The 15,781-nt window shown below is 37.8% G+C and overlaps 1 protein-coding gene across 2 annotated transcripts; it reads right to left on the bottom strand.

Moving 5' to 3' along the window:
* Positions 1-1,195: 1,195 nt before the first annotated feature.
* On the bottom strand, positions 1,196-15,737 carry CDKN3 (cyclin dependent kinase inhibitor 3). Of its 2 annotated transcripts, none has more exons than XM_006199764.3 (8): positions 15,647-15,737; positions 13,220-13,302; positions 11,870-11,925; positions 11,308-11,352; positions 8,703-8,925; positions 4,982-5,013; positions 2,932-3,035; positions 1,196-1,438 (listed from the first exon to the last, which is right to left on the bottom strand). In XM_006199764.3, the coding sequence occupies exons 1-8, from the start codon at positions 15,653-15,655 to the stop codon at positions 1,352-1,354; spliced, it is 639 nt and encodes a 212-aa protein (XP_006199826.1). In that variant the 5' UTR covers positions 15,656-15,737; the 3' UTR covers positions 1,196-1,351. The 2 variants fall into 2 exon arrangements, with proteins under 2 accessions (XP_006199826.1, XP_072819165.1); XM_072963064.1 differs by lacking the exon at positions 15,647-15,737 and adding an exon at positions 15,469-15,531.
* Positions 15,738-15,781: the final 44 nt, after the last annotated feature.

Raw genomic sequence — 15,781 nt, 5'->3', positions numbered from 1 at the left:
ACTTTAAAAAAATAACTTCCTTGCCATAACTTTTGGCATTTACTATCTTGGTTAAGAAATCCATAGGGATATGTGATTCTTCCACCTTAAAAGCCTTCTAAAATCTTATGTTCTAAAAGCACTGTGTATATGAAAGTATTAAAAATACTGATTTTATATTATGGTACATGCTTGCTCTCTGGTCTGACAGTTCCAAATAGCAACTAGTAATTGTTTTAAAGTATTCCCTAATGAAATTACATTAGTTCACCAGAGCAAGAAGAGTGAGAGACAAAGTAAGACTTCTGGTAATTATATGATTAGTAACACTACGTGGTGAAATTTACTTTGCCTTGTGTGGAAGTATCTCTGACCATTGGTGACATTTGTGATTGCCAACTTTTGGTTACTTACATGGTTATTTAAAGACTATGTGTTGAAATTTACTTTGCCTTGTGTGGAAGTGCCTCTGACCATTGGTGACGTTTGTGATTACCAGTAGCTAGAGAACCATGGGACTCTCTGTAGCTCTGAAACCATTGATGTCTCTTAAATAGGTGGGTCTGACTCACTGTATGAACTTTGTCTACAAATGACTGCTTTCGTTAGCTCAATGTTGAATTTGAAGACAAAAAGACATGTTCAATAGCATAGAGTGAAGTGAAGGAGTGAGAAAATTGGAGATTGTTTATCTGTAGAAAAGTGCTTTATAAAATAAAAGTAAAAGAGGGATTAAATTCATCCCATGTAGTTCCTAGGGTGAAAAAATGAATACTCTAAAAAGAGAGCAGCTGTCTGAACCAGTGAATTCCTCATCTGGGAGAATGTTCCAGCAAATGCTGGATAAACACCTATTGGGGATGATATGGCATTGGGAGGGAGGTGATGAGATGATTCAAGTTCTGTATGTCTATGAAGTAGAAGAAACAATTTTCAGAGGAATAGAGGGTAAGAGTTATTTAAATAATTTTTTTCATGGCTCATGCCAATTTTCATATGTATTACTACGTCATATGCCACCCAGAAGCTACCAATAATAATATGAGGTTAAAGTGTGGTAAAAAGTAAAAATATGCAGTCAGGCATTTTTCCATATGCTTTTTTTCAGCATTACCTCCAAGTAAAATATACCAGAGCAGCTAGTGCATTTCTAAAAAGGAAAATTGTATAGCAATTTTTCTATCTCCTATTAAGAGATGAAAGAGACACAATAAAATTTGTCAATAAAAGCTTTAGGAATATCTGCACACATACATTTACATTCAATTTGATAACACTAGTAGTAATTTCATTTCAATACAGATTATGTTAGAGAACTCAAATTTTAGACATGGTCATATATATATATATATGCTATTTGGAATAATTATTTTTATCTAGATACAGATCTTGATAGTGAATCTCTTGATGATAGATGTGCAGCTAGTTTGTCCCGGAACTCATGAAGATAATTATATTGCTGAAAAAAGTAAAGATATATTGAAATATTGTATAAAGCTAGTTAGAGAGTAGTCATGATACTAACAGGGATCAGGAATCAAAAAAATACTTGCTGAACAATTCTATATCCTTTTGGGTAAGACGGCATTTACTTACAAAACCTATGGGGAAGTTTTATCTTTCAATAAAGCTACATACAGTGTGAAAACTATTGCTTTAAAAATCTCTAAAGATCAGAAGGTAGAATGAAATACAGAGGAATGTTTTATAAATCTGTAAAATCCTTCCTCCCTTTACCAGCAGGAGCAAGTAAGATTAAAAATAACCCACGAAGGCATTCTTTTTTGCTAATGTATTTTTCCCCTGGGGAGTAAGTACAGGGGAGCAGGCACTTTTCTGCAGCAATTAACAGTAGTATATTCAAGAAAATCTATTTCTTAATTTACAGAAGCCTTAGTTTTCTGCTTTTTGTGATGATAATCTGTTTGGAACAATTTTCATAGTCAATATTAAAACCATTAATCTTAACAGATAAGCAAAATTAAAAAACCTTTAAATAATTTATTTGGAGATTTAATAGCTCTCCAGAGGATATCCCTATTCTACCAGTAATCTCATTTATATTACTATCGTAAAGTTGAAACTGCACACTGCTATTTACATCAGTGCAGAGATGCAAAAAGCACGTTTGCTGCAGAATGCTGAGGTGGTAAATGGGCAGCCCATATCAATGTGGGCTTAATTCTCTCCCAAGATTAAGCAGGTAAAACATGCACTACACATAAATATATATGTATGTTTGACCATGTATTTTGTTTTGTCTCAAAGAAAGACTTGAGAACATCTTGGAGAACATCTTGAATTTGAAGCATCATTTGATTTTAAAAGACAGTATGGGAAGCTTCTCTGTTTTCAGAAACTGCTCCTCTGACTTAGTCCTAAAGCTGAGACCAGGCAGTTGGGAAAGGAAAGCAAGTTAGCTTTACAGATTTACAGATAAATAATATCCTTGGGGCAGTGCTTCGGCAGTGTTTTTGGTGTTCAAGGCAAAGTAAATGTGAAAGACGTCACTTTGGTTATCCACAGCAAAGGATAATGAGCGTTGCTTTACATTTTTCATATGTCATTCATCTATCCTTGTTAAATGTTTTGGTGATACAGTGATAGGGTCTTCATGAGGTCTTTTTGGTTAAAAGTACACCGAGGAAACTACCAAGTTTATAGTAACCATCTCATTTTTCTAGGTGAGATGACCCATTCCCAGAACTGAATGGGCAAAAACTGAACAGTAGTGGATCCTAGAAGATTAAACTGGGAAATTCAAATTTTTTCATCATTTTGTTTGAAAACTGAACTTTTTCAGACATCCAGACATTTAAAAATGTAAATTAAAAAAATCAAAATATAAACAGGTGATATACGAATAATAGAATGCTTTGGATTTTCACTGCCCTTTTGATGATGTGTTACACTGTATTTGTAAGTCTGTCCCTGACCAGTCAGCATCCTTACCTTTATGGTCTGTATGGCCCCAGATCCTCTTAGGTCTCTCAGGCTGTCTATGGCTTGCTGTGGTGATACTGTGTCAGACAGGTAGAGGAGGAGACATGCAGCTACTAATAGAACATGAGAGAAAAATAGTATATTATGTACAATTTGTTGTATTATTATAGTACATTATACATTAATGATAGGTTTACACTTAATTCACACTTCTGTTGGTGCAGAAGACTGAGTTTGGTGTAACTGTTCAAAATGAATTAGAAGACTGAAGCCTTTTAGTTTGTACTTTTGACAGTTAAATTATGATTTAAATGACTGGTTGAATTAAAGTTTAACACTGCCTTTGTAGTTTTTTTTAACAGCTTTATTGAGTTATAATTCATATACCATGTAATTCATTCCAAGTGTACAATTTAGCGGATTTTACTGTATTCACAGGTATGTGCAGCCATCACCAAAGTCAGTTTTAGAACATTTTCATCACCTCAAAAAGAAACGCTGTATGCTTTTATCATCATCCCCCATCACCCTGGCACTAAGCGACAATAGTCTACCTTCTGTCTTTATGGATTTGCCTATTCCAGACATTTCATATACATAGAATCATATGTGATCTTCTGTGACTGGCTTCTTTCACTTGGCATAACGTGTTCAAGATTCATACATACTGTGGTGGGTGTCAATACTTCATTCCTTTGTATGGATGAATAATATTCCATTGTATGGGTATACATTTTGTTTATCCATTTGTCAGTTGATAGGAATTTAGGTTGTTTCCATACTTTGGCTGTTATGAATAATGCAGCTTTTTTCTTTCTTTCTCTTTCTTTCTTTCTTTTCTTTTCTTTCTTTCTTTCTTTCTTTCTTTCTTTCTTTCTTTCTTTCTTTCTTTCTTTCTTTCTTGTTATAGTTAGTTTACAATGTGTCAACTTCTGGTCTAAAGCACAATTTTTCAGTTATACATGAACATATATATATATTCATTGTCACATGTTTTTTCACTGTGAGCTACTACAAGATCTTGAATATATTTCCCTGGGCTATACAGTATAAACTTGTTTATCTATTCTCTATATATTCCTGTCAGTATCTACAAATCTCTAACTATGAATAATGCAGCTTTAAGCATTCGTGTACAAGTTTTGTGTGGACATGTTTTCATTTCTTTTGGGTATATACCTAGGAGTGGATACATGGTTCATATGATAACTGTATGGTTAACTGTTTGAAGAAGTACTGCCGGGGATTTTCCAATTTCTCTACATCCTCACCAACGCTTGTTTTCTATTTTTTGGATAACAGCCATTCAGATGGGTATTATGTGGTATCTCATTGTGGTTTTGACTTGCATTTCTCTGATGACTTATGATGTTGAGCATCTTTTCGTGTGCTTATTGGTCATTTGTATATTTTGTTTGGAGAAATGTCTGTTCAGATTCTTTGCCCATTTTTTAATTGGGTTGTTTGTTTTTTTGAGTTGTAAGAATTCTTTATATAGTCTTGGTAAGTCCCTAGTTAGCTATATGGTTTAAAAATTTTTTTTCATCATTCTGTGGATTGTCTTTTCATTTTGATAGTGTTACCGAAACAAATTCTGTAAGTTTGATACTTTCCAACCCTAAAAGGAGTAACTGTTACTCCCAACGTGGCAATTTATTAACTTTCTTTTTCTAAACACATTTTTAAAAAGTTTAAACATACATAACTTTGGCTTTCATACTTATGTTACCCATGGATATTGTTTAGAAGTCAGTATCATACATAATACCTGCATAGGGAGAACATTAGGAAATAAAACAAAACATAAGAATGTAGGTGCTAAGACTTGTAAATTATGTTTTGCAGAATCCACCAAAACAGTCCTGAAAATACCTTCCACTCCCACCCAAGCTTTCCTAGGGAACACCAAATTTAGGGCTTTAAATAATCCTTTGGGTCTCGGTAGACGTATATTGTGTTTTGTTTCATTTTTATATAAAGTGAGCATATGGCCCAGAAACACAAATTTTCTTACTTTGAGGTTAAAAAAAATACTGAATAATGGAAATACATTTCTTACCAAGACAAGATCTCCCAAGTCCTCCATAACAGCTGAAAGGGAAGTACAATTTTGAAGTTTGTACATTTTCATTGCATCCCAACAATTACAACTAAACACTTGCTCCTTCTGCCTTCTATTTCTACTCTAATACCTAGCACAGTGCCTTGTACCCAGAGATTTATATATATATATATATATTTGATATATATATAAATCTAAAATATTTATATATAAATATATATATATATATTTGAATTAATCAGGAGCAAAGTGTGCTTTTTTATTTGTTGGGAGGTGCTCTGAACACCTCTAAGGGACAAGGTAGGCAGGGCCTTTTCACTGATCTCTTTAAACATCTGAGGAGTGGAACATGTTACTAATTGGATAGAAATCAGACTACTTTTTACCAACTGCCACTTCATTCTTCTCTAAACAAAACCTCAGTGGCTATGGGACAAGCCTGCAGCTCTTCATTCGTCTAAGAGTACAGAGGCAGTGTCTCACAGGGGTTCAGAGCATGGGCTTTTGAGCCTCACTGCCTGGGGCTGAATCCCGAATCTGTCATTTATTAGATGTGTGAACCTAAGTTATTTAACCTCTCTGGGCCTCGGCCTTTTCACCTCTAAGATGGGGACAGCAGCAGTACCCATGTCATAGTGAGGACTAAAGGAGGTAACATTTGTAATGCTTACAACAGAGCTTGGCGCAGACTGAGAAGTAACTGAATGTCAGCTGCTCTTATGCAGCACTGTGAAGAAATGAGCAGTTCTGTAGAAGTGGATTTTCTAGAAAAATGAGGATTAATCCTCAAACCAATAAAACCATTTAAATCAGTTTCAAAGATCCTAAAAAAGTGTATTACATACTTCCTAACTTTCTTGGAGGGCATACTGATCCTAACTCCGTGCTGATGACATGAACATCAGTGCTGTAGTGTGGTCTAGATGGAGCTGGAGAAACATGTCTTGTGATTGATAACGAAGGGAGACAGAGGACCCAGCAGGTACTGATCCCTGGAGAATTCATGAGCTTGCTTTCTACAAAGTGTCCCAGCTGGAGGCCTGATTCAGAGATGAGGATCTACTAGTTAAAGGGAAAAGAGCGAGAACATTTTAGTGGCTTTCTGAAGATTAAGATATACCACTTTATATCTCTTGGTATCTTTATCTTTCCTCCTCTGTTTGATTGATTCCTACTCATCCTTCAAAACTTAGCTCAAATTTCATTCCTGAAATGGCCCTGTGCCTGCACAGGAACCATGGCCATCCTCTGTACTGCCTCGTATACATCTGTTCTGGTCTTACTACACTTAGTGATAGTGTTGTTAACTCTGGGTTCCTTGAGGGTGGGAACTGTGCCTCAGAGTGTGTTTTGTATTCACAATGTTTGGTTGGGTTGAACTATGTTCCCAGAAGGATATGTTCAGTCTTAGTCCCCGGTACTGTGAATGTAACCTTATTTGAAAATGGGGTCTTTACAGATGCAATCAAGTGAAGATGAGGTCATTAGGGTGGGCTCTAACCCAATATGCCTGTGTCTTTATATGAGGAAACATCATATGAAGTCACAGACACACAGGAAGAATCATGGGACAACAGAGGAGTGATGCTGCCCTGAGCCAAGGAACCTCAAGGACTGATGGCTGCCACCAGTAGCCGGGAAGAGGTGAGGAAGGAGGACTCTACCCAGAGCCTCAGAGGCAGTGTGGCCCTGCTGCCACCTTGAGTTGGACTTCCAGTCTCCAGAACTGGGAGGGAATACATTTCTGTTTTTCAAGCTACCCAGTTTTTTAAAAATGGTACATTTTTACAACAGCCCTAGGAAATGGCATAATACAATAGGCAAGCAGTGTTCACTGATTTTATGAATAACAAAAATGTCCAGGGAAAACCAGGGAGATAGCACTGGTCGACAACACAACAGAGGAAAAAACTAACCAGACCCTGTGTCTGAGGGATAAACTCAAGCGCTGTATGGCAATGGAAGCACTCAAAGATGGTAGAATGGAAAAAAAAAATCATCTTTGTCCAAACAAACTTTAGTCACTGTGGGGACACCTTTGAAAGCTCTAGGACAATGAAAATTTCTAGTCATCAGATGCTTTATTTTATGGGAGCCTGAAGCATTCAGCATATGCAAGACTGCCCATCTACCTTTCCATCGTGTTTATAGTCAAACATCAAGAGCGTTTGGTTTCCTAGAACCTGCTGGAGTAGAATGTGTTAAGCTTCTCCAGACTGAGCTAATTTGATCTCTAGTGATGTTTCAGTAGAGGCTGCTTTCAAAAAAAAAAATTCCCATTTGAAAAAAAAGTCTCAGAACTGGTTTGAAAAGTGGGCCCCCAAATTATAAAATATTTAGTGGGGGAGGGTACAGCTCAAGTGCATGCACGAGGTCCTGGGTTCAATCCTCAGTACTTCCTCTAAGAATAAATAACGAAGTAAACCTAATTACCTCCCCCCACCAAAAAAGCAAAAATTATAAAATATTTTCCACTAGCTCCATCTAACTACTTAATGTTATTTTTTCTTAGTTTTATCAGGAAATTTAGCATAGACATTTGCGTTTATTCTAAAATTCTGCTTTTACAGTTAGTAGTTGGTGAAAGATCCTATTTTTCCATAGAGAAAGGTTGGAAACTGTAGAGCGTAGGATGAATCTCCTACTCGGCAGGCTGTAGTTCTCTATATCAGAGTTTAGTCTGGTCCAAACGGGTATGTGTCCCCAAAGACCCTTGTACAGTTGGTTTGCTTTCAGAACATGAACTATGGGCATGAAGCCCCTGAGCTCTAGGTGTAAGGAGAGAAGCTGGCTAGGCTTGCCCTTTTCCTAGGTGCTCTGAGACTACTTGGTTATTTGGTATAGTTTGTATACTTTCCAGCTCAAAGCAATGACCTTAGAGCTTTTGAGGTTTTACACTATTTAACGCTCTATCTTGTTCCAGAAAGGATTAAGCAGATTAGGATACAAAAAACAATACGTGTAGAGAAGGACCAGTTTTCTCCCTGTGGCCTGTTCACCTCTGCTCTGTGGACCTTGCTTCTGGCAGAACTATGGCTATTTCCCCAGCACCACCTGGAGTCTTTGCAACGCTACTGTCTACTGCTGATTGTCACTCTCTTCTTCCTTCCTCCAAGCTACTTTTTCCTTCTCTCATTTTTTTTCGTTTTAAACTTTCATAGCAGCAGCTTAGGTACAGCCACTGGCAAACAGTGAGAGTCCCTCTTTCATTCCGGTAGCAAGTTCATATCATCAAATATACTTTGTAAGTCATGTTTTTAGGGTTGCTCATTGCTTTAGGGATGATTTCTTTGCTGCTAATTTTTAAAATTTTGACTTTCTTGCTGTTAGAAGCCTCTAAGCAAATGAAAGGCCAACTAATAGGCAAGGTGTTGCTACATAACAAGAAGGATGCCCCCACCTTTTGGGGAAGGAGATGACCCCAAAATTATGAGTAAAGGTCTAAGACAAAAGGAAAGGGGAAAAAAAGCTTGTTACCCTATTCTAAACATTTCCAAATCTACTCACTTATTGTCCTTACTCTTCAAAAGTCATAATGACAAATATCTGAGTGCTTGCTCTGTGCCAGGCACTGTGTTAGTACTTTTCATGCATCACCTCCTTTTAATCTTGCAACAAACTAGAAGGCAGGTATTAACTGCAGAAGGAAGCAATAATTCAAGAAATCATTTTGACTAGGACATTTCTCATGTCACGTATGGAGAAAAGGAGAACGTACTGTATTAAGGTTTTTCGGTTATTTTTAAGGCAGATTTCAAGCTCCTCCATTATTTCACAGCAGCCGGCTATGTCAGGAGTCCCTCCATCTGGGATTGGATGATGATGAGTGATAATTCCGTACTTATGGTAGAGGTCCAAAAGGTTTGGAACTCTATATTTTGACAGTTCCCCTCTGGTGCAGAAAACAAATATGTCTTGTATACCATAGCTCTTTAGTTCTTCTGCCAATAGACCAACATACACAAGGACACACATGGACAGAACATTACAAGTTGAAATACAGTCAGGAGGGAAAACATGGAGTTAAATTTCTTAGTTGAACAAAGCAAATAAATGATAATCTATTAAATTTGAAGTGTTTAGTGATGATCTAAAACAACACTGATTCAGTTTCAAACTAACGTAAAAACCAAGTCACTAAGCACAAAATAGGAATTAGAAACATCTGAACCAAAAGGTGATTAAAATTAAACCTGACTTCAAAATGCTTTTTACTGGATTTTAAGATGTCAGTTATACTGCTGTTCTTGAAAAAAATTTTTTTACAATAAATACTGCTTTAAATTTTAAAACACCTAATATTTCAAAATAAACTCCTGAGAAGGAAGGATAGCACATTTTTTCCCCCTGTTTTCGTCTCATCAGATCAACCATGTTTGCTACGTTCAAGGTTCTGTTATTTTGGTTTACCCTCCGCTTTGTGTACAAAACCTCCAGCATCACTATGGTCATCTTGTACTCTTGCTTATATTTGTGCTGTACCGTACCGTTATGGATTTAATTTTGTGGACTAGGTTTCTAGGAAGTAAAGCATTTACTGCATTAGAATCATGTGACTTAGCTAATTTCAGCATAATGATATGAACCAAGTGATTGTACTGTAGGCCATTCTATTCCATGGCAATAGTCACGACAGAGCATTTCGTTCAAAATGAATAATTCTGGCTGATCTGAGCCCCCTTTCTCTCTCTGCACCCCTTAAATTCAAGGACATTTATCTATTTAAGTACAAAGTACCTTTCATCATGACCCTCCAGACCTGAACCTGAAATATGGCTAGTCCAAATTCAGATGTATTATAAATGTAAAATACATATCTGATTTCAAAGACCAAGAAAAAAGCCTCATCTCATTAATAATTTGTTTCATACGTAAAATTTATTGAAGTGATACTATTTAGGCTATATGAGGTTAAATAAAATACATTATTAAAATTTTTACCTGTTTTTATTTTTTTTAATGGGCTGCTAGAAAATGTCAAGTTACACATATGGCTTCTATTTGTGGCTCCCAATATATTTCTATTGGACAGGGCTGCTCTAGATAGTACTACTGTACTTCTGTACTTCTAAAAGGGTTTAACTTGTAATTAACATACTTAAGCATTTTTAAGAGACTAGGTAATTTTCTAGGTAATTTTCTATTTGCCTCTTGTACACATTGGATAATTTCTATTATGTAGATTTTAACTTTCCTAGAAAGAAACCTGACGTGGGACCACAGGAAGTGCTGCAGGGAGATTGTAGCTCTCCTCCATCAAACACTGTCATCTGTTTTGTATACTGGATTCCCTTTAAGATTTCATTGGAAGAGAAAAAGGTTCGGTAAAAAGACTGGAAACTCCTTTTTCAGGCAAGACTAAATGAATAGGGCTTTACCAAATGTGCAGGAGTGGTTTTTGAACCAATGGTTTAAATGATACTTTGCTTATGATTTAAATGTTCTCCAAATGGAAATTTCCTACCATAGTGGGTATCTCTAGAGCAGAAAATCTTCACAAATACTGTAAGGGTCAACTGATCTATTGCCCATTTTAAATCTTTTTTTGATTGGTAGATTAAAGGAAGTAAATTAGCAAATTGATACTCTGGGATAACCAGAAAAAAATTTAAGGTTTATAAAATCTATATAGAGTTAAGCAATATATACATTTTTATTTTGGTTTTTTATAAGGACCTTGGTAGGACCATTAGGCTTGAGATATTCCAGGCCAATGAGAATATATTTGAGAAATTGAATTTGTTGGTATTATGCAAAATATAAATTCCAAATTGGGGTAGATTATCAGGATGTACGTAAGATTATGAGACTTGAGGCTATGGTGGTATTAACATCCTTGGGTGTGTGAAGATCAGATCCTATTCCATCTTTTCCACCTAGACATTGGTTCTCTAAATTTTCTAACTGGGTTGGACAATTTCACTACAACCTCTGTGTTCCCAGCTCAGGCTTAATTTCCAGTATCACAGTCAAGTCTGTAAAGAACCGTATGCTCAAAGCTCTGGGCGCTGCAATGTCAGTTTCCCATTTACATGCTTATCTCCCTCTAACTTTTACATTCTAACCTCAAATGCAGTTTCTATGTATAGAACTAGAACAATAAGTGAAAAGCAGCACTATGTTCAGTAAGTGATGAGTTCTCTTTGCCCTTTACAGATACCTCTTCACATATTAGAGTAAGTCTATAGTTTGAAACTTTATGAAGTACCAAAAATTTATTTGGAAAATTCAGAAGAGACTACAGTTTGTTCTTTTTGACAAAGAGATTTTCAGTATTATTAAAAAAAAAACCTATTAAGATGGTTCTATCATATTGTACCTACCTGTATCTTTTTGGATGTTTCTTCTAACGTCTTTAAATTTACAACCTGTAAGTAGTAACAAGGCAAGTGAAAAGAGTCAGTTTTTGGTCATAAATAACAAGTATATTTAAACACAGATCTAGCTACTGTAGAAAATCATTACACATGATCATTTATGTGGTTCAGTTCCATTTTGAATGTGAATTTCAATTTCTTATATTTTTAGGAATATAAATCACACGGATTCATAGATTCCAGCTGAAGGAACTCTTAATCTAAGGACTCTTTATTCTGTGTCCTTTCTGTAATACGTACCAGCTGTAGTCCTTGGCCTTACATTGTATCCCAGTGTTGTTTTATTAAGATAAGTAAGTCAGAAATGGAGAGCCATGAATGTGGATTTGGATGAGTTGAAGAGGGGATCTATGTTCCTTTATCTCTAGCCCATCAAGAGTTTCCAGAAGTGAGTTCCCAATGCTGGTCTGTGAAATTCTCTTACTGCTCAGTACCGAGAATGATGTGTTGGCTGACAAAAAAATTATTTAAAATATATCAGTAGGAAGCTACCTGTAGTGCCACCTACCTGGAAGAGCACATAAACCAAGAAACTGAGAACAATTCACTTGTGACAGGGGTAGCCTGAAAAGAATAAAACATTATCCAGTTTAGTTCAATTTAAAAAAAGGTTAAAGATGAAAATTTATACAAACACATGTGTTTGCCGCTGAACAAAGGTGTTTTAAAGTTTTACAGTAGTCATAGAACAAAAATTCATGTTAAATATCAATGTATTGGTCACAAAAAGGCCTAGAAAGGCTGCAAATTTTAAAATAGGGACCTATCATTTGCTTTGTTACAATTTAAATCTTAAGAGTGGCAAGCTAATTTAAACTTACCTTGAAGAAAGAAATGCCTCGATTGCCTATAGCTAGTATAAAGTGCACTTAGGTTACCTGTCATGCTACCTGAGATATTTTATATTAGTAATCTTAGGAAGTAAGCTGGAAAATGTCCATCTGACAGTTTCATCCCCAGCATTCATCCTACATTACTATTTTAATATTTCTTTGTAGGACTTCCTTAAACAGATATATGTTATAGAATAAAAACCACAGGCCACCCATTCTTTGTGGTAATGGATTCTGGTTAAAATGAAATAATTTCCAGAAATTCTATTCCCAATTTACTTAGGAACAAAGTGGGCAGAGGCTCACCTTGTCCATAAAACAGATGTGTTTAGAGGAAGAGAGGGGACTTTGAAAATTAGATGAGTTTTTGAGTTTAAAGGGAGTTGGATGGGGAAATGAAGGATAATCGCTATCTGATAGCAGAACAAAAGAACTTTAGGGACAACACTCTTTTTCTCTTCTTACAGCATGGACAGTGCTTAAAGAGAGAGATTATTAGATTTACAGGCTAAGAGAAAGCATTTGATTGCTGGTTGGAGAGAATCTGGTGTAAACATAAATCACTGCCAAGATTTAGAAGTTGATTTTATATAAAAAGACTTGTTTTTGTTATTGTATCTATGGTAATATGGCTTTTATCTTAAACAAGGTCTGCTGATAGATGCATTACTGTGGCAAGCAGTTCTAGGATCTGAATAAATGATAAACGATATCTCATCCTAGGTTTGGTACACTATTCTTTTGTCGTAAAAGAATAAAAAGATTTTGGTACTAAATGGGAGAACATTCCAATCCTATCTCAACTCTTTGTTTCTACTATGGTTTGCTCAACGTATAAGGAAGGAACTCCCATTACTCCCCCTTTACCCCCCAAAAAACACCTTACTCTATCATAAATAATTAAGATTAGAATTATATAATCAGCAGAAGAGAACCGTTTTCAATATGTAGACTAAATTTTACAAAGATTATAGATATACACATCAAATATTTGAGCTCATCACTGATTAGAAATGTTCACATACCATGATATTTGAATTGGAGTCTGTTCATCTTCAACAGGCTCTTCATCTGATGAGTCGAACTCACTTGTTTGCATTGAACTAGGCTTCAAAAGAAATCCATTATGTTAAATAACTGTAAAGAATATTTACAGTTTTAGTATAGCTGACCCTTGCTTAAACACACGCTGATGCATATTTGCGATTTACTCAACCTGGATTATCAGAGAAATCAGCAATGTCAATAATAAGCTATTGCATTTACCATCCTATTAATAATTACACCACTATGCAGTGGAAAGAGTGTTGGATTGGGAACCAAGAAACCTGGCTTCTGGTCTTGGCTCTGCCATTTACTGTAGAAACTTGGACAAGTAACTTCAGTTTCTACTGGACCTCAGTGTTCCAAAACTATAAAGTGAGGAGATTTATTCACTCATTCACAAACATTTCTTGGACACCTTAATTTGCCAAGCTCTGGAGAGGCAAAGGTCCATAAAATAAACAGCTTGCCTTCAGTGCAGCTGGAGAGACAGGGTGTACATAGGTTAAAGAAAGTCAGAAGTGTTAAAATGGAAGCATAAACTATGCACTTTAGAGCCCAGAAAGGAGTGACTGGCTGCTTCGGGAGCTGGGGAAAGCTTCACAGAGGACAGACCCGTTAGTTGGGTTTTGATGGATGAACAGGTTTTTAGGCAGAGAAGTTAAGGCAGTTAAGGCAAAAAGAGAAAGGGCTTGTGTACAGTATAATCCCTTGGTTTCCGTGGGAGGGGAGGATTGGTTCGTTTCAGGACCACCACCACCAACCCACCCATGGGGTTCAAAATCTACCAATGCTCAAGTCCCTTATATAAAACAACGAGGTACAGTTGGCGCTCCACATCTGTGGATACCGAAGGCTGACTGTAGGCAGGAACTGCGATATCAGAGCAGAGGAGAGGAAGCTAAAGAAGTAGTTTCTTCCACCCCATTTCTCAAAAGAATACCCCCATACAGCCCAGTAGTTTGATTGTGGGGGTGGGGATGGGAGTATAACCTGCCCTTAACTTCATGAATCATTGGACTAGAGAGATTGAGATGGACTTTGTGTGCTGACCTAAGGAGTTGAAACTCAGTCCTCTGGGAAACATTTCTACATGGAAGATGTGCTGGAGTTTTATAGGACCAATAAAAAACACACCTTTCTTCTATTCCCTAGATGGAACCAACTGAGAGATGAGACACTAGAGAGGCAAATGGAGATCAATATATCAGTTTTATTACTGAGTGTCAGGTGAAGGATGTGGCTTTAAAGCCAAGGTCAAGTGGGCTTGTCAGTTCTTCACTCCAGAAATGGACTTATTCACCCAGTCCCAGGCAGTGATGGACAACCCAGGGCTCCCCTGTGGCAGACAGCACGCTAGAAAGTACTCTCTGCAAAGAGAAGGGACGAAAGGGTTGAGCTACTTGTGTTCAGCTCCTGCCAAACTCGGGGATCAGATCACACACTCTTCGCCTTCTGGGGACAAGTGTAGAAAGAGGCCAGGAGTGAAGGACAGCTGATACTCCTCCACACGGAAACATGGGGATTAGCAAGTGTAACCGCCTAATGTCTTTTCTAGCTCTGAAGCTATAATCCATAATGGTCCTGTTTGTTACTACAAGTTCACACTGCAGAACCAGTTTAGGCCATGGATTTGAGCTGCTTTGGATCTGTCCGTATTATTATCAATTCAACTCAAACAAGCCCTTCAACGAGTTGTCAACCTTGGTGGTAGGTAATATGAGTCAGGTGGGGCTTCAGTTCCTTAAGCCTGTTTTTTTTTCTTTCTTTCTTTCTCTTTAAAGCAGTTTTGATGATTCAGGATTTTCAACGTATGTGGCCCATTCACTCAAGCTCTCCCAGCCAGATTTATAAACCCCCAGAGTTGGACGTTTCCGCTCCTCCAGGCCCAGAGATTCTGAACCCTAGGGAAAGGGACGCAGTGCCAGGTGGCCCCGTAGGATGGTGACAGTGGTCACACACCCACAAGCAGGGGTTGGCAATCGTCTTTCATGAAGTTTTCCCCGTCCAGGGGGCTCAGGGCAGCCCGGGACATGCTTTGGAGCTGGGGTATCAGGCTGAATGATGCACGGAGCCTTTTAAGCTCTCTATGCCTTAGTTTCCTCCATAAAACAGGACTCAGCCGTCTAAGTCAGGACTGTCATGAGGCTTAGGAGACCCCGCAGACGACAGCCCACAGCCTACAACAGGCGTACAGAGAATGTCAATCTTCCCCTCGCCCGCCACCGACCCTGTTGCTTTGCTGCCATCGTTCTCGCCAGTTCTGGAAGCCCCACCTCCCCTACCCTGGACGGTTACTGCGCGAATCTTGCCGCGACCAGGCTCGGGCTGTCCCCGGGACCAAGAACCGGCCTCGGGACCGCTCCCATCCCTGCGGCTCCGTTCCTCCAATCCCCAGCCCGACTCACCGGCTTCATCGCTGGCCGCCCCACGTACTGACCTGCAGCCACCTCCTTCGGGAGGCGCAGGCGTCTCAGCCTCCGCCCCCGCACTCAGCCCTCCTCTCCTCTCAGCTCATTGGTACATCCTTCTGTGAGGTGGGG

The sequence above is a fragment of the Vicugna pacos genome, chromosome 6, assembly GCF_048564905.1.
Source record: "Vicugna pacos chromosome 6, VicPac4, whole genome shotgun sequence".
In the NCBI taxonomy this organism is placed as follows: domain Eukaryota; kingdom Metazoa; phylum Chordata; class Mammalia; order Artiodactyla; family Camelidae; genus Vicugna; species Vicugna pacos.
The sequence above is the reverse complement of the archived record's forward strand: the minus strand, read 5'-3'. Positions and strand labels throughout refer to the sequence as shown.

Coding starts and splice junctions, on each gene's coding strand:
- CDKN3 (XM_006199764.3), bottom strand. Junction 3,036..4,981: donor ACTTGGGAGATCTTGTCTTG/GTAAGAAATGTA, acceptor ATGTTCTATTAG/TAGCTGCATGTCTCCTCCTC. Junction 1,439..2,931: donor GGGCCATACAGACCATAAAG/GTAAGGATGCTG, acceptor TACTTTTTTCAG/CAATATAATTATCTTCATGA.